The following is a 22,530-nucleotide window of genomic DNA, read 5'->3' as shown; positions in this document are numbered from 1 at the left end:
AACACAATTTGAAAGATTTTGAAACACAATAAAATCACAATTCCATCTATCCTAATGCAATCACTTTATGTAACTACAAACAACAGAAAGCATTCACTTCCCTTTCACATCAACAAGCTTAATTTAACTGTTTCCTTTAATTCCCAGTCATGAGAATTGGTATTTCTGGATTTATCTCTCAACTGAACTGAGATCTTCTGAATATTGAATAACCCTTTCAGAATTCTCACCAAATGCTTCTGGTGCAAAACTGCCTTACTAAAATCCTTCCCATAAGGTAATCTATTTCCAAACTTTTCTGAATGAACTAACTTCTGAAGGAGAAACATCCACATCCAAAAAAAATTTCTGTAACAGGGAAAAGATTTCCAAACGATGAGTTTTTGCATTAGCAAAAAGACAATTTCTGATCCTTCTGAACAGAAAGTGAATGCTCTTCAATGATTCAACTCTCCCAATGCAAACAAAGGCCCATCACTACCCCAGGAAGTCTCCCTTTCATAATGTTTTTTTAAAAATCATGGCTCCAGAAAGCCTGACAAGTTAATCATTAATTCCCCGCAAACACACACAAGCTAAAACTCACAGGTCACAAGGTCAAAATCCAAATACTGAATAAAAAATATCAATCTATATATGAATCACACCCTTACATCACAATTGGAGGTAATCCTATTTTATGTGCATCTTGTAATACAAAACTGTAACCTTTTACAAATGATCCTGTCCATCAACCATTAATGAAGTTGTCCAGTTATTTTGGGAGCAGCTGTAAAGGAAGGTGGTAAGAAGTAAAATTACACAAAAGAAAACACAGGAGAGGAAGTTACAATAATTCCTATTTTCATCCCCGCATCCTCCTGATAACTGCAAAATAGCAGTGGGGCATGTATTGTTTTACAAAGTAATATAATGCAAACAGTCAAAACTTGAGTATGATAAAGATGGGGTCAGGTATGCTACTAAAAAAGGATATAGTATCTTACATGACATTGAGAACAAGTTTACTTATATTGTTTAAAAATGCTAACTTGAAATAAATTACCTGTTTTTGGGAATGCTGAGCTCCAAAGTTTAGATAAAATGAGGACACTATCTTTACACACAAAACACTCCTACTGACAAGATCTCTGCAGAAATATTTTTGAATGACATGAAGAAGCTATTGCATGTTTTTGCCCCACCTTGCCCCACTCTGTGCTGACCATTATTATAAGGTACACCTAGAAACCTGCACCTTTATGACCTAGTAAAATGGAGATTTGCTGACTTATAAGAATAGAAACAGACAACAGCTCCAGTCAATTCCAAAATTGTATAACAATGAAAGATAGGATGAAATGTAGGGAGACAACTTCCCAAAGCTCATAAATCTAAAGTTCCTAACTAAATACAGAAATGAAAATTACCGTAAACAATAATGGCACCCAATACAGAGTAAACTGCAGTAGTGCACAACATTTTGTTTTTTTCCTCCTGTTCTTAAATTTCTGGTTATTTTAAATTAAACACAGATTTAATGGAATTATAAAATGATAAACAATTAATTAAATCAAGTCTGAATTTCAATAACATTCTATTTTAGAAATATGGTGCACAAGTTATATTTTAGGTTGTTAATTTATGCAGGAATAGATTTCAGTACCTTATGTTATTCTTAAGGATCTTTAGACAGCTATAGCATTTGAAAGTTGTATTTGTCTTCTGATCCTGTTGATTTAGGTGGGCATTGCCATCATCTTTTCCGTAATAAAAGTCATTGACCAACATAATAAGTTTCCCTTTATCGATCTCCAACACCTTGTTTGATGATTGTTCGGATGATTGCACAGAACAATAGCTGGACACCAGATCTGGACAACAGAACTCAACAGGTACAAACAAATTGTGTTATCTATTTTCTGAGGTTTCAAAGTAAATAATTTTAATATGATCACAATGGTTGAATATAATGCAAGGTAAAACAAACATATGTCATGGGAACAAATGTTGATTAATTAAGATACGTAACCATATTCGTGACTGATTTGAAAATGCTGCCTTATAAATTGTAATTCTAAGTTAATGCTCAAACGATTGCAAGCACAAACTATAGCATTCATTCTTTTTCTTTGCTGAACAAATAATCAAAATACTTACAACCATATGCTGCCGCAAAGAATCCAGGACATTGAAATGAATGTTACACTTTGGACAAGCCCTTGGGACTGGTACGCCATTTTTAATATTACTTTGTGGTCCTGTCAAAATAATTTCATTATTCAATTTTAACTAAGTACTTCAACATATTAGTGGAACCACATTCTCATTATAAATTCCACGGAATGTGCATTAACTGCACCAATTATCGATGTAATATTTGCTGGAAAAAAGTATGCACAAATCTTCACTTTGATACTAAAATAGACTTGCCTTGTCATTCCTCTAACTAAATCAAAACCTGAGGTGCCCAACATAGGCCTGAGCACCAGTTTGTCATGCATTGCTATATATCCTGTGATGCTGGTGTTTAAAATACAGACAAGTGCAAATGAAAGATTCCACAAGTAGCCACACCTCTCAACAAAGACTCACTCTCCCTCTTTCTCTCAGAGATTTGCTACTGATTACTAAGAGCAGAACTTTCTGGGAATGGGGAAGCAGTAGGCAGTGCACAAAGACCTGGAATCCAGAAGTCCTGGAGAACCTGGGACACCCTAAAGGACAGCAGTAAGGATGGGGAAGACAGAAACCTCAAGCTTGTCAGCAGGGGAGATACAGTCCAAGTCCTTGAGAGAGAGCACATGAATGGATATGTGTACCCGAGTGAATGAGGGTGGAATACGCATGTGCAAATGAACAGCTGAGATTACGAGGACAGGGAAGCAAGAAGCAAGGCCACGAATCACGTGTGAACGAGCATTCGTTGTAAGGGAGTGAGGGTGTGAGCACCTGCATGAATGACTGCATGTCTGAGGTGAGCAAGCGAGGGCACAAACCTGTGTGCACTCATGCATAAGGATGTGTGCACTTGAGACAGAGATAGACATGCCCACAGGTACAGCCCGACACCCTTCAGCTTTCCCAAACACCAACCACCACTGGTTTGAAGATGACAAGTGGCTGAAAGGCAACTTTGTTTCTGTCCCTGATTTTATTAATTCTGCCAAGGCTAGTGCAGAACGCATACCATAGAGGTGAACTCAATTTTGTGTTAGTTAAACCAAACTCCTTAGTTCGGCCCTAGACCTCTCCCAGTTTCCTGATGATCAAAACTTAGGCCCTAATCTGCTTCTCAAGCCCTGCTTCCTTCAAGAATGTACAAAAAAAAATTAGCCATACCTCTTGTCACCTTATAGTGGTCACTTTGATTTATTCTGCATCTTGTTAAATTATCAATTTCTTGCTTGGACTTTGCATTGCTTAGCAAGAGCTTCACACTGTCTACACATTCAGTTTTTTGAGTTCTTGTTTCCTGTTGTGTCAAACTTCAAGCTCAGTGAGTGGAAATAAAATTGAAGCAAGCTCCTCATGCAAAAACATTTGAAACCTCTAATCTATAGGAGTCACATAGCCCAGGAAAGTTAAATTCACTCTTTATCTAATTTCTTTCATGATCTGAGCATGTCAATGGAGTGCAACTGAGAAAAGAGAGCTTGTGTTGCAGCACTGCAAGCTTTAACGATCAAACATGAAGAACTTGGGATAGAAATGTCTCTGCAATGTCTTAATGAACACCAGCAAATCGTACACTGACTCTCTGTTCATTGCATGATTAATGAATGTTACGGGTAGAGATGTTTTGTTTGCCCACAACAAAAGTCATTACACCAAAAATAATTCATTGTGTGAAGTTCCTGAGAAATTTTGATGGGAAAAGTGCTTGGTAAGATCATCTTTTCTTTTATCCAAAACAAACATAAATTATCAACTGCTTTTTGTGGATTTGAATTACTCCATGAATAATAGTGTTTCTTTCAGGCAGGCCCTACAAATACAATGCCTTAGGAAAAGACAAAAGTGAAACAATTGTCTACAGAAAGCTAACTTCAATTTATAATTATCACGATACTCAACATAGAAATGAACACATGGGAGAGACAATGGGGAGGCAGTGGTGGAGTGGTAATGTCACTGGATTAGTAATCTGGAGGCTCAGCCTAAAGGCTGGGGACCGTGAGTTCAAATGGCAATAGGTGGAATTTAAACTGAATGAATAAAATGTAAAGTTGAAAGCTAATCATTAGGTAATGGTGAACCATCGGTGACTGTTATAAAATCTTCGGTGGTTCATTAATATTCTCAAGGGAAGGAAATTTACGGTCCTTACTTGGTCTGAACTATGTCTCACTCTAAGTTCACAGCAATGGGTTTGACTCTTATCTGCCCTCTGAAATGGTGAAATCAATCACTGAGGTCAGAATGGGCCACAAATGAGTCTTATCAGCAATATGCAAATCCCATCAAATAAATAAATAAATAGAAGCAGCTGAAATTCTTTCAACTAGCACTCAGAGCTGCTGATCAGGTTCAAACCAAACTCTCAGTTGTCCTTTTCACTGAATTGCACTGTACCTGTCTTTGGTTGTGGGGCAGAAGACAGCAAGGGAGGAGGAGAGCAAACAAAGGTCCAAAGAAAAGAAAGAACGAACGAAACAAGGGAGAGGAAAAAGCAGGGAAAAAAGAAGGAAAGAAGAAAAGAAAGGACAATCTATTACAATGCAAGAAAACAGTTATAGAGATTCCCCATTCATTCTCACAGGAAGTGCAGCGATCCATTTAAATTTGTAATGCAGCTGTTGTTGTCCCTCCCATTTTCTTTCCATTAGATTTAGAAGGAGTTGCAACAGTACAGTAGTAATAGTAGTGATTCTAACAAGGTCAGCCAGGGGGACCTTATAGAATATGAATTCTCAACTGGGGCTGATAATTTGGTCCAATCAGGGAGTCCTAGCTGACAAATATAAACATGAGTGCTTTCACTGTGTCTCATACCTGCACACACACAACATGGATGCTGGGGAAAAAAATAAGCACTACCGCAGTTAGCCGGTAGTGTGCAGGGAGAAAAAAAATAAGAGAAAAAGAAAAAAATTAAAAAAAAACAGGAGTGTCAGGGGTTCTGTTCACTCTGAGACCTGGCTCTGAGGGAGCTGGCTCAGTGTCAAGGACTCTCCACATATACATAAAGGGAAGCTTGGCGACGGGATACTGGTCTCTGTGGAGTTATTTCACACTTCCCCTTTGCTATTCATTTGTAAATATTTACACATGCTCTTCATTCATATTTTATTTCACTGAGAAAAAAGAACAGGAGTGCCAGAGTTTCTGTTCAAAACAAAACAGGAGTGCTTTCACTGTGTTTCACCTGCACACATGCAACATGGATGCTGGGGAAAAAATAAGCACTACTGCAGTTAAGCGGTAGTGTGGGAGGAGAAAAATGAAGAAAAAAATTAGCAGGAGAAAAAAGAAAAAAGAAAAAATAAGTCAACAGGAGTATCAGATATCCGATGGAGCTGGATAAAGAAATAGGAGTGCTTTCACTGTGTATGGGTGCTGGGGAAACAAATAAGGACTACCGCAGATAGGCGGTAGTGTGGGGGTTAAAAAAAAGAAAAAATAGGAGTGTCAGAGGTTCTGTTTAAAAAAAGAAAACAGGAGTGCATGATCCGACAACCTGAGCCTCCAGAATTTTAGTTTTGCTCCTTTTAAGAACATAAAACGGCAGGCCCTGTACAGACTGCTGCTGCACACTATCCACCTCTTCTCCCTCACCCACCGGCCGGACACACCTTGGCATGCTCATTTGCCACCGGGAGGTGGAGATTCCCAGTGGAGGGCTCTCTACACGAGAGTCCTTCCCCTTTCTCTCAGGTATCTGGGGTGCAGGGTGCTGCATGCAGCGGTCCCCTGCAACCACAGATTGCGGTGGTTCACGAACTCCCAGCCCAACTGCTTGTTCTGTGGTGTCCATGGACCATGTATACATTGGGTAGGGGTGTTTGCACTCCATTTTTGATTTTCTCGAAACCCTCCTCCTACTGCAGTTAGGCAGTAGTGTGGGGGTAATAGAGAAAAAGAATAAATAGGAGTGTCGGGGTTCTGTTCACTTTGAGAGTTGGCTCTTAGGAAGCCAGCCCAGTGTCAAGAAGAAAAAAATAAACAGGAGTGCCTCCTCCGACCAACTGTGCCCAACAACCTGAGCCACCTCCGGAATTTTAGTTTTGTCCCTTTTAAGGGCATAAAACGGTGGGCCCTGAACAGACTGCTACTGCACATTGTCCACCTCTTCTCCCTCATCCACCGCATGCCCATTTGCCACCGGGTGGTGGAGGTCCCCAGTGGAGGGCTCTCTACGTGGGAGTCCTCCCCCTTTCTCTCGGGGATCTGGGGTGGAGGGTGCTACACATAGCAGCCCCCTGCAACCGCAGACTGAGGTGGTTCACGGACTCTCAGCCCAGCTGCTTGTTCTGTTGTGCTGTGGAGTCTGTGGACCGTGTATATATTGGGTGTGGGCATTTGCACTCCCTTTTTGATTTTCTTAAAAACCTCCTTCTCTGCTTCTGGTTGCATTTCAGTCCCACGCTCCTGATCTTCGGGCACCCAGTACGGAGGGAGGAAAGTAAGTCTGAAGACCTCCTCGTTGGTCTGCTCATGGGCTTGGCCAAACTGGCCATAAACAAGTCCAGGCAGCAGGCCATAGAGGGGGTCATTAGGGACGACTGTCTGCCCCTCTTCCACGGTTATGTTAGAGCCCGGGTGCCTCTGGAGAAGGAGCACGCGGTGTCCACCGACACCCTGGAGTTGTTCAGGGTGAGGTGGGCACCGCAGGGAGTGGAGTGCATTATTTCCCCCTCCAATTCTATTCTGATTTAATCCCTGCCCTCCCCTTCACTGTTTGATCACGCAGCATTGCTCTTTGATGTGAAGGGCACGGCTTGTCACTGTCCACTCGGGTGTTTCCTATCTTCCTGGTGGTGGAAATTTGAAGAAAGATTCGTGCACCTTGTGTCTCACACCTGCACACACACAACATGGGTGCTGGGGGAAAAAAAATAAGCACTACCGCAGTTAGGTTCTGCTAAAATAAACAGGAGTGCCTCCTCTGACAACCTGTGCCCAACAACCTGAACATTCTCTGGAATTTTAGTTTTGTCCCTTTTAAGGACATAAAATGGCAGGCCTGTACAGACTGCCGCTGCACATCGTCCACCTCTTCTCCTCATCCACCATCAGGACATGCCTTGGTGTGCCCATCTGCCACCGGGCGGTGGGGATCCCAAGTGGAGGGCTCTCTATGCAGGAGTCCTCCCCCTTTCTCTCAGGGATCTGGGGTGGAGGGTGCTGCACGCAGCGGTCCCCTGTAACCGCAGATTGCAGTGGTTCACGGACTCCCAGCCCAACTGTTTGTTCTGTGGTGCTGTGGTGTCCGTGGACCATGTATTGGGTATGGGCACTTGCACTTTCTTTTTGGTTTTCTAAAAAACTTTCTTCTGTTTTTGGTTGCACTTCAGTCCCACTCTCCTGATCTTCGGGTACCCGGTACGGAGTGGGGAAGACAGGTCTGAAGACCTCCTCGTGGGTCTGCTCCTGGGCCTGGATAAACTGGCCATAAACAGGTCCAGGCAGTGGGCCAAGGAGGGGGTCGTTAGGGCCGACTGCCTGTCCCTCTTCCGTGGTTATGTTAGAGCCTGGGTGTCTCTGAAGAGGGAGCATGTGGTGTCCACCAACACCCTTGAGCTGTTCAGGGAGAGATGGGCACCGCAGGGAGTGGAGGGTATTATCTCCCCCTCCAACTCTATTTTGATTTAATCTCTGCCCTCCCCCTCAGTGTTTGATCACGCAGCATTGCCCTCTAAAAAGGGAACTACTTGTCACTGGCCACTTGGGTGATTTCTTTCTTTCTGGTGGCAAAAATTGAATAAAGATTTGTACACCTTGTGTCTTTCACTGTGTTTCACACCTGCACATACACAACATGGGTGCTGGGGAAAAACAAGCACTACTGCAGTTAGACAATAGTGTGGGGGAAAAGAAGAAAGAATAGGGGGAAAAAAAGGGAATACCAGCCAAAGAAAACCAAAAAAAGTGAAAAAAGGAAAAAAAAACAGAAGTGCCAGAAGTTCTGTTCTCTCAGAGAGCTAGATCAATGTCAAGGACTATCCACATGGAAATGAATGGTGATTTGGTGATAGGATGCTGGCCTCTGTGAAACTATTTCAGTATCGACAGGGGAAAAGCATGCTCCTGAAGACATTCGCTTGCAACAGTTGTCTTTGAGTTGGGAGTAAGCATTTCTGGCATCATGCCATTATTTGGAAAGCCTGACTCATTGATTCTGCCATTGAAGACTTGACCCAGTATGTTGTAAGAATCCATTATTTTGTCTGGACAAATAACATTGGGGCCGATGAAAAGCAACAAGTAATTCTCCTTGACAGCTTGTGGACCTGCAGCTTTTTCAGTCAGGAGGAGCCTAACTTTCCCTGAGGCATGATAGTAAAGCCTTTCAAGAGTTGACTGAAGTGTCCTCTAATTCTGAGATGCTATCAGTTTTATACAGCAATTCAAGCAGGAGAATCCCAACTGAGATTTTTGACTAGGTTAAGATGACCTGGCAGAGGCACTGTGGCTTTGGTTTAACCCTTAATGAAATGCTGAGACCTTTTAGTATTTAGCATTAATGATGTAACCATGCAAATAGCTAAAGCCCCACTGGACTTCAAACAGGCACAACTGGCTTGATCATTACAGAATGTGGCAAGTGGAATATATATCCTGAACAGAGGGACTCTTAAAACCCTCAGAAAACCCCCAAAATAAAGCCAAGCCTTGGCCAAATGGTCAAAAGTTTCTGCAGGATCCGGGCTGGTAAGCTATTGCCAGTATATGGACTCGAGACAGCAAAAGAGTCCCATGACACCTAAATTAATTAAGAGAACTCACAGGCCAAAATCTAGAAGAGTGCACACCCCGGAAAGTCCACCTACATATGTTTGGAAACAGTAAACTTGATTCTGATTTGGATGTTGCTAAGCAATCAAAATAAACAGCTGTTTAAATGATCGCCTGGTTCTACTGGAGGTCATTGCTGGCATGACCATTTCAGTGTTCACAGAAGCAGTCTTAAACTCTCGAATCCAATCCTTAAGTTTACACAAGATCTCGGCTAGACTGAGAACCTATACCATGGAACCTTTACAGATCAAGGGCACAACTTTGGTTCCAGTCTCTTCTGAGAAGCAGCTGATAAAATTACCAATGATTGCCATAAAAAGACATGCCCAAGCTTGCTAGAGCAAAATTGGTTGAGAATGATTCACCTCAAACGGCTCAACACTTTTCAAATAGAAATTGACTGTTTGAGTGAAGTCCTAATTAACTACCGGGACATTTTTCAGGAAAGTAAAGGGACCATCAAAGGAGGCAAGGCCACCTTGTATATTGACTTGGAAGCAAGTGCATGATTCTGCAAGGCCAGCCCCATGCCATTTGCCTGACTGGCAAAAGTAAGGGTAGAAATCAGAAGGCTGGAAAGCGAAGGAATCATCAAACCAGTCCAGTTTGCTGAATGGGCTACACCAGTTAAACTGATTGCGACGTCAGATGGGTCAGTTTGTCTTTGCAGGAATTTCAAACAAATGATAAACAGCTTTTCACAGCTGGATAAATCTCCAATCTCTCGCATAGAGCATTTATATGCAAAGGTAGCAAGGGGACTGTCCTTCACAAAGTTCGATATGGGCCATGCATAATTGCAATTGCAATTAGACGTGGTCACCCAGAAGGGTTTGTACCAATATATGACATTGCCATTTTGGGTATCGTCAGCCTGCGCAATTTTTCAGCGGATAATGGAAAACATTTTACAAGGTCTACACCAGGTCAAATTTCTCTCAATATGTGCGAGTAAAAGGCAAGACCAATAAGGAGCACCTAAAGAACCTGGACACAGTGCTTAGACGCTTTTCCCAGGCAGATGTACATCTTAGAAGGGAAGAATGCATGTTCCAGGCACATCCAAGTGACTAATTTGGGCTAGAGAGTTGACAAGACCAGGTTACATCCATTGGAAAAAAAAGTCCGGGCAATCAAATGTGCCCCATTTTCCATGTCTGTATTGGAGTTTAAGTCTTTCCTTGGGCTGTTTGAATTATTATGGAAAATTCACACATAACCCAGCCTCCACCATGGCACCTTTGCATTAACTCTTTAAAAAGAGTCAGCCTTGGAAATGGTCACACAGCCAACCACAGTTTTCAAGGAAGTGAAGAAATGGCTATCATCCTCTCAGGTGTTACCACACTATGATCCCAAGCGAGATTGACATGCTATGCCTCTACGTATGGCATCAAGGTAGTACTAAGAGGTGCCCCAAAGGGGAGGAATGCCCAACAGCATATGCATTCAGGACTTTGGCTAATATAGAGCATAAATACATCCAGATAAAGAAGGACAGTTTGGTGGTCATATTTAGAGACAGTAAGTTCCACCAGTACATTTCCAGATGTAAATTTGTAATAAAAACTGACCACAAATCCTTTCTAAGTTTACTTCGAGAGCAAGGCAGTGCCGCCCATAGCTTCAGGCCAAATTTAGCAGTGGGCTCTAATTCTAAGTACAAGTTGAACGCCGACCGGGAGGCCAAGTAGCAAATGCAGATGCGGTGTGCTGTCTCCTGTTGGCAGATACACCGCTGGCAGATACACTGCTGGCAGATACACCGGTGGCGGTACTGTCACTGGAAACGGCTGTAATGGTTTTAATTTCTCTGAACACAGTTCTAGTCAAAGCTGACAATGTAAGATGTTGGATGCAGAAAAATCTAGTCCTGGTAAAACTGAAACAGCTGCTGGTGACAGGGGAAACCAAAGGGCCATCACAACCAGACGTGAAACCTTTTGGACCCGGAGACCAGATAACCAGTGGAGATCTGGGTTCAATTCCCACCTCAGGCGACTGACTGTGTGGAGTTTGCACATTCTCCCCGTGTCTGTGTGGGTTTCCTCCAGGTGCTCCGGTTTCCTCCCACAGTCCAAAAATGTGCAGGTTAGGTGAATTGACCATTCTAAATTGCCCGTAGTGTTAGGTGAAGAGGTAAATGTAGGGGAATGGCTCTGGGTGGGTTGCGCTTCGGGGGATTGGTGTGGACTTGTTGGGCCGAAGGGCCTGTTTCCACATTGTAAGTAATCTAGTCTTAAAAAAATGGCATATTAACATAGGGACTGTCCGGAGCCAAAGTCGCCGCCAGATTCTGGCTCAACTCCACCAGGGTTATCCAGGGATTTCCGAAATGAAGAAGCTGGTGGTAAGTTATGTTTGGTGGCCAGGATTTGTTGCAGACATAGCCAGCCATATTCATGGGGCAGTGCCCAGAGTGCCAACAAGGACAGAAGTTACTGCCAGCAGCTCCCGCACATTTGTGAGGTTGTTGAGCTAAACTCTGGACTCAGTTAAGTGTTGACTATGCATGACTTTTCATGAATTCAATGTTATAAATCATTGTAGATGCCCATTCAAAATGGCTGGATGTGCAGAGTTCATTCTTTAAATGTGGGATCAATCATAGAAAAATACGCACATCCTTTATAATACAAGAACTGGTCACAGATGATGGGCCATCATTTACCAGTAGTGTTTCCCGAAGTGAAATAGGATCCATATAAGGACAGCTCCAGACCATCCATCATACAATGGACTGGCAAAAAGAAAGAACAGTCCAAACTTTGAAACAGATTTAAAGAAACAGCCTGTAGCTTCATTCGATACCTAACTGTGCAGTTACAATTTGATTATTGGACCATCCTGATAATAGGGATAGCTTCAGCAGAGTTGTGGAGAGTAATGGGGAGAAAACTCTGCACCAGATTACACCTGATCTTTCCGGACCTGGGGAAGGGGGGACAAACAGCGTCATAGAGCTGTACAGTATGTAAAACATCCCTTCAGTGCAACTCATCCAGATGCCTTTGCAAGATTGTAATTTTACCAGCCTCCACCACTTCCTCTGATAGCCTACTTCATACACCATCTGCATGAAAAGGTTGCCCCTCAGGTCCATTTTAAATCCTTCCCTTCTCACCTTAAACCTATGCTCTCTAATTTTGGACTCCATTACACTTGGGAAAAGACCTTGCCTATTCACTCAATCCATGCCTGTCACAATTTTATAAACTTTTATAAGGTCACCCCTCAGTCTGCGAAGCTCGAGAGAAAACAGCCCCAGCCTATTCAGCCGCTCCCTCTCACTCAAACCCTTCAGCCCCAGCAACATCCTCATAAATCTTTTCTGAATGCTTTCAAGTTTCACAACATCCTTCCCAGAGCAGAAAGACCAGAATGGAATGTAATATTCCAAAAGTGGCCAAATCAATGTCCTGTACAGCTGCAAGATAACCTTTCAACACCTATACTCAATGCATGCTAATGTTGAATACAGACTCTACAAAGCAAGAGAGAGTTTACTTCATGTGGACAAAGTTGGGTATGGAACCACTGGGATGACCCTGCATGGGTAAGAGGCATGGTTGACACCGTGAGGTCCAGTGACGTATATGGTTCACGTAGATGTGATGATCCTGAACAAGCATGGGGACCACAGGAAAGCTGCAAACTCGCAAAAGATGTGGGAGCAAAATGTGCCCCGCTCCTCAACTATCTTTCAGACTGTTGTGGAACCTGAGAGTTTTCCCCTTCCGTCAAGTGTTGAAGATACCTTGGAATCAAGACATCAATAATGGCTAATGAGGACCACCGAATACCACTGTATTCACTGATCACAACATGGATCTGCTCTACACTGAGGAGATGAAATGCAATCAGGACAACTGCTTTGAGGAACACCTACGTCTGTCCACAAAAATGACCCTAAGCTTCCTGTTGCCTACCACTTCAACATACCACCTTTTTCCATAGCCAACATCTGTCTTGGATTTGCTGCAGCACTCCACTGAAGCTCAGCATAATTGCAAGAACAGCAACTTATTTTCCACTTGGCGACCCTGCAGTTTTCTACCCTCAATATAGAGTTCAATCACCTTACGCCTGAGCACCTTCTCCCATATCCCGAGCTCAAACCCCACACACCATCACATGGGCTGCTACCCCAACCAACCTCTTGTCAAAAATTAAACAACACCAGGTTATAGTCCAACAGGTTTATTTGGAAGCACTAGCTTTTGGAGCACTGCTCCTTCATCATTTGGTTGTGGAGTACACCCCAGTCCAACACTGCCATCTCCAAATCATGACAGCCTATTGTCAGCTATTAATGGTCCCCATCAGCAGGTGTAGATTTTCCCATTCCTTTTGTCTGCTCATTTGTTGTTCTCTCTCTCAGGGTGCCATCTCCACCTATCATTTACTCCTCCCTCTCCCCTCTTCAGTACAGATACCAGCCTGTTTATAGCTGCAATCAGTTCTGAAGAATGGTCATTGGAACCTCAACAAAAACTGTTTTCTGTCTACTGCTGCCAGATCTGCTGCGTTTTTCCAGCAATTTCCATATTTCTGATTTCCAGCATCTGCAGTTCTTTGATTTATTTGTACAGTTGTTCTTTGTTTATAAAATTGTTTTACACCCCTTCAGTGATTTTTAAAAAAAAATATTTACCCAAGATAACTACAGTATCTCTCATTTAATTGTTTACTTCTGTTCTTGACAAAACCTTAACTTTTCTTTCACAAATATGTACATAAATGTACAAGATGGTGTGAATTTGAAGTTCCAGAGTGATATTATAGCTTTTGTGGAAAACGTCATTGACATAGTGCTGCACTCAAAGTTTGTTTTTTTTAAACAAAGGCTGAACTTATTAATGTGCAATTATGTTAGTCATATAACTGAAAGATATGTCTCTCAATTTCAAAGATGAATGCACATTGGAATCCATTCAGTCTACAACTTCCAGCAAATGCTTTGCATAAAATTTTGTTTCAATGTTAATTGCTCAGTTTAATGAAAATAATACCTTTTGACATACTATTATATGAGGACACCACTGCAGGACAAGTGGTTGAAGATGGTGACAAGATTGACTGACTGCTCCCAGATCCGGCTTCAATACATTTTGATTTCTTTGAAGTAATATGGTTTGTCTCACAGATTGCTGGACGCTTGTTACTGATATTTGTGCTCTGGACTGCATTTGCTGAAATTAAGAAAATAATATAGCAGTTAAACAATATACTGAAGTATGAAATCCACAGAGTCTGTAACGAAAAACATTCCTTTACCTCACCATTATATTTTAATACCATTACAGAGTTGCATGAAATAACTTGACGAAAGGTTCTAGTAGATTCCTCATTTACATTTCATCAGTTTTGTTGTTTGGTAGTTCAGATATGTTTTTAAAATGATTTAAGACAGGAACAAGGTTTGTTGGGTTTTGCAAGCATGAAGAGGACAAAGAAAGAAATCGCCAAATATTTACTTAAATACTTTAGAGATTAAAAATGCTTAGATAATTTCTTCCCAATAGGAAATATTTACATGTCAGATACATGAAAATATTTCATACTTGGTCTCCTGAATGGGGAATGTGAACTTAAAATAACTGATCTGAGATTGCTCCAACTGACAGAATCTACCTTCAACTGCTGAGTTATACCTGACATTCTGATTTGCTTGCTGACTAGTGTGAAATCTAATTTAACCAACACAAATGCTTCCACTCTCATCATCAGCAACATTTTTAGACTCAAGCTGTTCTCCCAGCATTTCGCTGATAAAAATGGACATGACACAAATATGCATTGAGCAACAAGAGGATACACTGAACCTAAACAAGGTGTCCTGACAGCAAACTGCTCCTTAACATCAGCCTCGTAATACGATGAATCATGTCAGATAATGGCACTGACTTTTTGTGAGCTTTGGTTCAGAAAACAATAATGCCAGACTTCCACAGCTTTGATCCAGAAACTGAGCATGACACGATCAGAAGAAAGCACAAGAAATAAAACAGATTAGGGATGGAGGAGAAAATCAGCCTCTGGCAGGAATCAAAATTGATACACAGGAACGTGGTCATACTCATAAGAAGGTAATAATCTCAACTTCAACATTTCAGGGTTGTGTTCTTAGCCTAATCATCCATAACCTGGTTTATCATAAGGTGGCACACAGTGCAATCTGAAGCACTTTTTTTACAGGAAGGATTTGGAAAAATAACTTACCCAAGTTTGAAAATGAATTTTTTACATTAGTCTTTAATAAATGGTTTGGAGATGAATAGCTCAAAACTCAAATTCCTCCAAAAAACATTTTTTAAAATGTTACACATTAGCCTGTTAATTTTCATTAAACAACTCAGCAAATCTGATGCACATTTTCATATCCTGAATATTGAGCATGTCAGGTAGGTCCTCTCCGTTGGATATGAACACAGAAATAATAGAAAAAGATAGTAAGTCAAGCCCCAGAAAAGGCTCTGAATGTTTCATTAGGTTTTTAAAATAGTAACCTAGGAGGACAAAAAGAGAAACTGCTGGAAAATCTCAGAAGATCTGGGAGCACCTATGGAAACAAATCAGGTCCAGTGACTCTTCTTCAGTGGAGTAATTAAGAGTTAAAAAACGGTGTAGCTGTGTCTGTCTTTCAGGGAAATAACGTCAGATACAGGGCTGCACTACAATGAAGATCTTACAAATATGAATCTACATTTTTGTTGCCAGGCAGTTGGAGAGAAGTCTGCAAAAAATGGTTTGTGCTGTTCTGACAGGCAGAATCAATAAGGATTCATTGCCTTCTTTCATGTCTTTGCTGAAGACAGACCTAATCTGACGAGGGTCTTTCTTAGGAAGTATGCATCATCACGGCAAATCAAGTATTAATTTATCGTTGCAAAACCATTGAGTCTGTTATTCCAGTTCACTCTATAAAGAAAAGCTACTGCACATATTCATTATCTGCCAAACATAAGTAAATAAAACAGTGCCTGCCAATAAAAATCTAAGTATATTGTAATTTGGCAAGTAACACTTCTCTTTAAAACTTGATCCACATCATTTATTCAGAATTCCATTACTTTCCAATCTTTTGGCAGTGGTGATAGCAGTGAGAATAACGTTATTTATTTAACAATGGCTCACCAAGACTTCAAACAGAATTATAACGACATAGACCCATCATGCCTGCACCATTTCTATTACCCAATCGCCTGTTTTTTTCCCATATCCCTGCACCGTTTCTATCTAAGTAATGATCCAATGCATTCTTGAATGCCTCAACTGAACGTGTCTCCATCACATTTCCATGCAGTACGTTCCATATTATGACTACTTGGGTGTTGAAAAAGTTTTTGTTCACATCACCTTTGCTTCATTTGGACACGACTTGAAATCTATGCCCTCTCATTCGTTTTTCTTTAATGAGCAGGAACAGCTCCTTCCCATCAACTCTATCCAACCCTCTTATGATTTTGAAAAACTAAATCAAATCTCCTTTCAGCCTTCTTCTTTGAAAGAACAGTCTTTTTCAATCTATTTCCAGAACTAAATTTTATAATTTCTGGAACTATTCCTGTAAATTGCTCTGTACTCTGTTCAATGCATTCACATCTTTCCCCTCAGGTGGCACCCACAATGGGACATGATACTCCAGGTGAAGTCTAACATGTTGAACTTGTATAAGACACATCACCTCCTTGCTCTTGTACTCTCTGTCCCAATTAATAAAGCCAAGAATACTGTATGCGTTATTAAACACTTTCTCCACCTGTCCTGCCACCTTCAATGACCTGCGCTCATGTACATCCAGATCTTCCTGTTCCTACACCTATTGTACACCTATTTTATATTGCCTTTCAAAGTCCTTCCCATAACCAAAGTCCATCAGCTCACAATTCTCTGTATTGAACCTGATCTGCCACCGATCAGTCCACTCCTCCAACTTAGGTCAGAAACAGAAAAAAACAAAAATACATAAAACTTAAGTGCAAATATCTTTGTGTTACAATGCTGTTTACAAAGAATTTAAAATCTGAGTTTTCAACTCACAATGACTTCAAACATTAGGCTTCTCCAACATTATTTAAAGGTCATGCTGCACACACAAGAAACCACATGCACCATATCCTTGCTCAATTTTCAATGTGAAATGAAGTTCCTCTCTGCTTGATTTGTCAGGAACACAACCAGAACTTACAAAGAATTAAACCTTCAAACGTGTCTTTATTATCTTGAAAATTAGTTTCACAAATGACATCAGGAGCCTCCCTTCATCATCCACGTTGTTGACAGATCCAAAACGTGGTGCTCCAATTTATCTCCTGCACAAAATGTGCAAATTGTTCACCTTCTGGTTACCTTCAGCCAAGTAAATTTGTTTTAGCATTCTCCTTTCATAAATTCTAATCCTTTTATGGCATTGTCATCAACTTCCCAGCTTTACATGCTACTCTTTGGATAATGGAATTCTGTTCTTCTTACCATCAATCAGATGTCAATGTTTCAGTCACTGCAATCCAAATCTCTCTTCTGTTTCTGTTGCTTTATCTTGCCATTCCCATCCCTGCCTTCGGAAATATTCAACAAATTTCTTTCAAATTGTGTCTTATTTGTCTCTTCTCTTCCATTCCCTGATGTCCTGCTATACCTCTATCTCCTCTATGCAAAATATACCGGTAGTCACAGCCGGGAGTTTTGAAAAACTAGGCAAAGAATATTTCTCCATTTTTCAACCTGAGAGATGGGCTCCAAAGCATTCACATTTTTGGGGGGGGAAAGAAGTTCTTCCTTTCAAAATAATTTAGGAGAAAATCAGTATCAAGACATTAAACTAAAACTGTCAATAAAATTGAAAATTGCAAACTTGTGTGTCTTGGTTTTGCAACTCGGAAGAAGAATAAAGTTGAAATTAATAATTTAAAATAATTGCACATAAATTGAAAAGAATGGAAATCTTAAGCATGCAATGAATGGAAGCAAATTCTGGCCTTTAATGAGATTTCCTAACAGTGCACTGCATGAAATGAAAATAACTAAAAATATAATGGTGAGGCTTTCCAATGCAGTAATTGAATCATACTTACAGTAACCTGTTAAGTTTGGGTCAGTTTAGGTATGAAGTAAATGTACATCCACTGGAAAAAGTACACACTGATCCTCAGCATAAAATCGATGAAAAATACTTGAATGCTTATGTTTCATAGTAGTGACATCTTCTTAAGTACAAGATCAAGTTTTGAATCTAAGTACAACCCAGAAACTACCCATGAAAAACTATAAAATAGAGAGATTATTTTCAGTGCTATGCAAATCTGAAGTAGGTGTACATAATTATTCATTTTTGTGACACCAGCATTTTATCTGTCAATACCTTAAGATTTGCACTGTATTTCGAAACTGCAACTCTTTATACAGTGCAATACATGGACTGGATTATCTTCATTTGGGAGAATGCTGTCTCACAACATTACTTCAGAGCTAAAGTAAACATTCACTTTAGAAGCATAGGATTGAAGAAACAAATATTTTTCCTCTGTTTGAGTCTCCAAGAGCTGCCCCTTGATTGAACTTTCAGTCCAATGCCATTTTGTATTGTGATGACCTCTATAACAACTCTACTGTTTTGTCAATTAAACACCAAATGGAGTTTGATGGTCAACCAACAATGTCTATTTGAACAAATAAATGAGAGACAAACAGGATTTGTTTCATCACATAATTCTAGAAATCACTTGTTTCTCAGGTGTGCAGAGGTTCTCTCACAGTGCTAGGGATCAGGGTTCAATTCCCACCTTGAGCAACTGTCTATGTGGAGTTTGCACATTCTCCCAGTGTCTGTGTGGGTTTCCTCAGGGTGCTCTGGTTTCCTCCCTCAATCCAAAGACGCGCAGGTCAGTTGAATTGTTATGCTAAATTGCCCATAGTGTTAGGAGTAAATATAGGGTCTCCGTGGGTTAGTCTTCAGAGGATCAGTGTGGACTTGTTGGGCCAAAGGGCTTGTTTCCATACTGTAGGGAATCTAATCTAATCTAATCTAATCTAACCAATAAACATACAAATTTTCCACTCCTTTTTCCCTCGTGTGTTTATTTAGTTTTCCCTGAAACACTATAGCCCAAATTCTTCCCTGTGGTTTAGATTTCCACATTATAGCAAATCTCTGGGTAAAATACCCTCCCAAAATAGTGCCTGTATGGTATCTTAGGCCTCTACTTTTGGTTACTTCAACAACTAGAAACCTCATCTCCACAACTGCTCATAAATGGTGAAGATCACCAGAGAGTTGACCTCAGCCTTCTGGAGATTGATTACTATATTTACCAAAATGAATTTTACAACCATAATCAATACTTCACCAGGAGAAAGTGAGGACTGCAGATGCTGGAGATCAGAGCTGAAAATGTGTTGCTGGAAAAGCGCAGGTCAGGCAGCATCCAAGAAGCAGGAGAATCGACGTTTCGGGCATGAGCTCTTCTTCAGGAATGAGGGGAGTGTGCCAAGCAGGCTAAGATAAACAGTAGGGAGGAGAGACTTGGGGGAGGGAGGTGTTGGAAATGCGATAGGTGGAAGGAGGTTAAGGGGAGGGTGATAGGCCGGAGTGGGTGTGGGGGCAGAGAGGTCAGGAAGAAGATTGCAGGTGAGGAAGGTGGTGCTGAGTTCGAGGGTTGGGAGTGAGACAAGGTGGGGGGGGGGGGGGGGGAAATGAGGAAACTGGAGAAATCTGAGTTCATCCCTTGTGGTTGGAGGGTTCCGAGGCAGAAGATGAGGCGCTCTTCCTCCAGCCGTCAAGTTGCTATGGTCTGGCGATGGACCTGCATATCCTTGGTGGAGTGGGAGGGGGAGTTGAAGTGTTGAGCCACGGGGTGGTTGGGTTGGTGGGTCTGGGTGTCCCAGAGGTATTCTCTGAAACATTCCCCAAGTAGGCAGCCTGTCTCCCCATATAGAGGAGGCAACAGACTCCTCCCTCCCTTCCTAGACCACTCCATTTCTATTAAAAAGTGAGGTCTGCAGATGCTGAAAATGTGTTGCTGGTTAAAACGCAGCAGGTCAGGCAGCATCCAAGGAACAGGAAATTCGACATTTCAGGCAAAAGCCCTTCATCAGGAAGACGTTTTCAGCTCTCCATTTCTATCTCAGACGACTGAATCAACACGGACATTTACTATAAACCGACCGATTCCCACAGCTAGCTAGACTATACCTCCTCCCACACTGCCTCCTGTAAAAACGCCATCCCATATTCCCAATTCCTTCGTCTCCGCCGCATCTGCTCCCAGGAGGACCAGTTCCAATACCGAACAACCCAGATGGCCTCCTTCTTCAAAGACTGCAATTTCCCTCCAGACATGATCAACGATGCTCTCCACCGCATCTCCTCCACTTCCTGCTCCTCCGTCCTTGAGCCCCGCCTCTCCAATTGCCACCAGGACAGAACCCCACTGGTCCTCACCTACCACCCCACCAACCTCCATACACATCATATCATCTGTCGTCATTTCCGCCACCTCCAAACGGACCCCACCACCAGGGATAGATTTCCTTCCCCTCCCCTATCAGCATTCCAAAAAGACCACTCCCTCTCTGACTCCCTGGTCAGGTCCACACCCCTCACCAACCCAACCTCCACTCCTGGCACCTTCCCCTGCAACTGCAAGAAATGCAAAACTTGCGCCCACACCTCCCCCCAAGGCTCCAAGGGATCCTTCCATATCTGCCACAAATTCATCTGCACCTCCATACACATCATTTACTGCATCCGCTGCACCCGATGTGGCCTCCTTTATTTTGGGGAGACAGGCCGCCTACTTGTGGAACGTTTCAGAGAACACCTCTGGGACACCCAGACCAACCAACCCAACCACCCCATGGCTCAACATTTCAACTCCCCCTCCCACTCCACCAAGGACATGCAGGTCCTGGGACTCCTCCATCGCCAGACCATAGCAACACGACAGCTGGAGGAAGAGCGCCTCATCTTCCGCCTAGGAACCCTCCAACCACAAGGGATGAACTCAGACTTCTCCAGTTTCCTCATTTCCCCTCTCCCCACTTTGACTCAGTCCCAACCCTCAAACTCAGCACCACCTTCCTAACCTGCAATCTTTTACATGACCTCTCCGTGCCCCACCCCAACTTCGGTCTATTACCCTCACCTTAACCTCCTTCCACCTATTGCATTTTCACCACCACCCCCCCTTCCCCAAGTCCCTCCTCCCTACCTTTTATCTTAGCCTGCTTGGCACACTCTCCTCATTCCTGAAGAAGGGCTCATGCCCGAAACGTCGATTCTCCTGCTCCTTGGATGCTGCCTGACCTGCTGCGCTTTTCCAACAACACATTTTCAGCTCAATACTTCACCAACCAACTCAAACAGATAATGGATACAATGCACATTTCAAATAATCTTGTCTAATAACTGCACTTGAGAAAATGTTATTGCTGTTCCAGGTTCATAGAGACATACAAACTTCAGAGTGCCCATTTTTTTAGTTCATAGGATTACAGTCAGATAAGTGCTGACACCAAGCCAAACGGGCTAGGAGAATAGTTTGCTCGTTCACTAAGCGTTTGGTCAGGTTTTAATTAGTATCTTAAACTAGTTATTTACACACAACTCAAGTGGTATGAACCAAGTATGCTAACTGAATTTATTGACTTCATAAATAGCTTATTTGCATGAAGAGGGAAAAGCAGCAACCAAGCATGCATAAAAGTGATAGAGCTCCAGTTCAGAACTGCATTCTTATCAACAGGGAAGTTATCCCAGATTTTTTCTGTTAAAACCTATTCCACTGGCATGGTTAAGGATCAGAATTGTTTGAAGAGGTTTTAGAGAAGTTTTCTGCACCAACTTTTGCTCATTAGCACTTGTAGAAACATTCAGTACAGCTAAATTCACCTGAGAGGGACTACAGCTGATATTTGGAATTGCTCTACCAGTATCAACTGGTCTTAAATGAGAAAGTCAGTTCTTCCTAACTGAGGAGTGGCTCCTGTGCACTAAGGAGAAACATCTTACTCAAAGATAAATTGACTCCTAAGTACTGAACTATACATATCAAACAACAGCAATTTTGCCCATTTTTAAAAACAATCTGAGTGCTCTCTTTCAAAGTTTGAAACTAAATTTTCAAGCTGATATCATTAGCTCTTTCAGGTAAAATTTCACTTTCAAACAAACAAAGGAACAGTGTTAATTATCTATCACCAATTCAATTAAACATTTCATACTCATTTACATTTCAGTCTTAAAATAATATTTCCTAATTCTTCAGTAACATTTTGGCATTATTGGTAGCATTTATCACAACAAGTGAACTACGAGATACTAACATAAGCAATGCAAGTTCTCAACTTTCCTCCAACCAGGCTTTCAAAACCTACCATCAGAAGATGTTGCATAAAAATACTTGGAAAATATTAATGTAGATTTACTGGTTTAAGATGGGGTTAAAAAACACAAAAGTCAAAATATCTGTGATGCTATAAATCAGAAACAAAATCAGAAATGGTCAGAATAGCTCAACAGTTCTGAGTTCTGAAGAAGGGTTAGCCGGCCCAAATTTTGACTCTCGATTTTTCTCCACAAATGCTGCC

At 41.7% G+C, this 22,530-nt stretch overlaps 1 protein-coding gene across 4 annotated transcripts in view; it reads right to left on the bottom strand.

Annotated features, from left to right (window-relative positions):
• The window catches only part of znf280d (zinc finger protein 280D), a 130,621-nt gene that overhangs the window by 53,140 nt on the left and 54,951 nt on the right, over positions 1 to 22,530 (bottom strand). For 3 of the 4 annotated variants that reach the window (XM_060852780.1, XM_060852779.1, XM_060852781.1), the window contains exons 6-8: positions 13,953 to 14,132; positions 2,140 to 2,240; positions 1,646 to 1,866 (exon numbers count right to left, since the gene is read on the bottom strand). In XM_060852780.1, coding sequence (XP_060708763.1) covers positions 1,646 to 1,866; positions 2,140 to 2,240; positions 13,953 to 14,132 — 502 coding nt within the window. The remainder of the gene's footprint in view (positions 1 to 1,645; positions 1,867 to 2,139; positions 2,241 to 13,952; positions 14,133 to 22,530) is intronic. The other variant, XM_060852782.1, reaches the window with a different exon arrangement.

Source organism: Hemiscyllium ocellatum, chromosome 39 (assembly GCF_020745735.1).
Source record: "Hemiscyllium ocellatum isolate sHemOce1 chromosome 39, sHemOce1.pat.X.cur, whole genome shotgun sequence".
Lineage (NCBI taxonomy): Eukaryota > Metazoa > Chordata > Chondrichthyes > Orectolobiformes > Hemiscylliidae > Hemiscyllium > Hemiscyllium ocellatum.
Note: the sequence above shows the minus strand (reverse complement) of the source record. Positions and strands in the feature narration are given on the sequence as shown.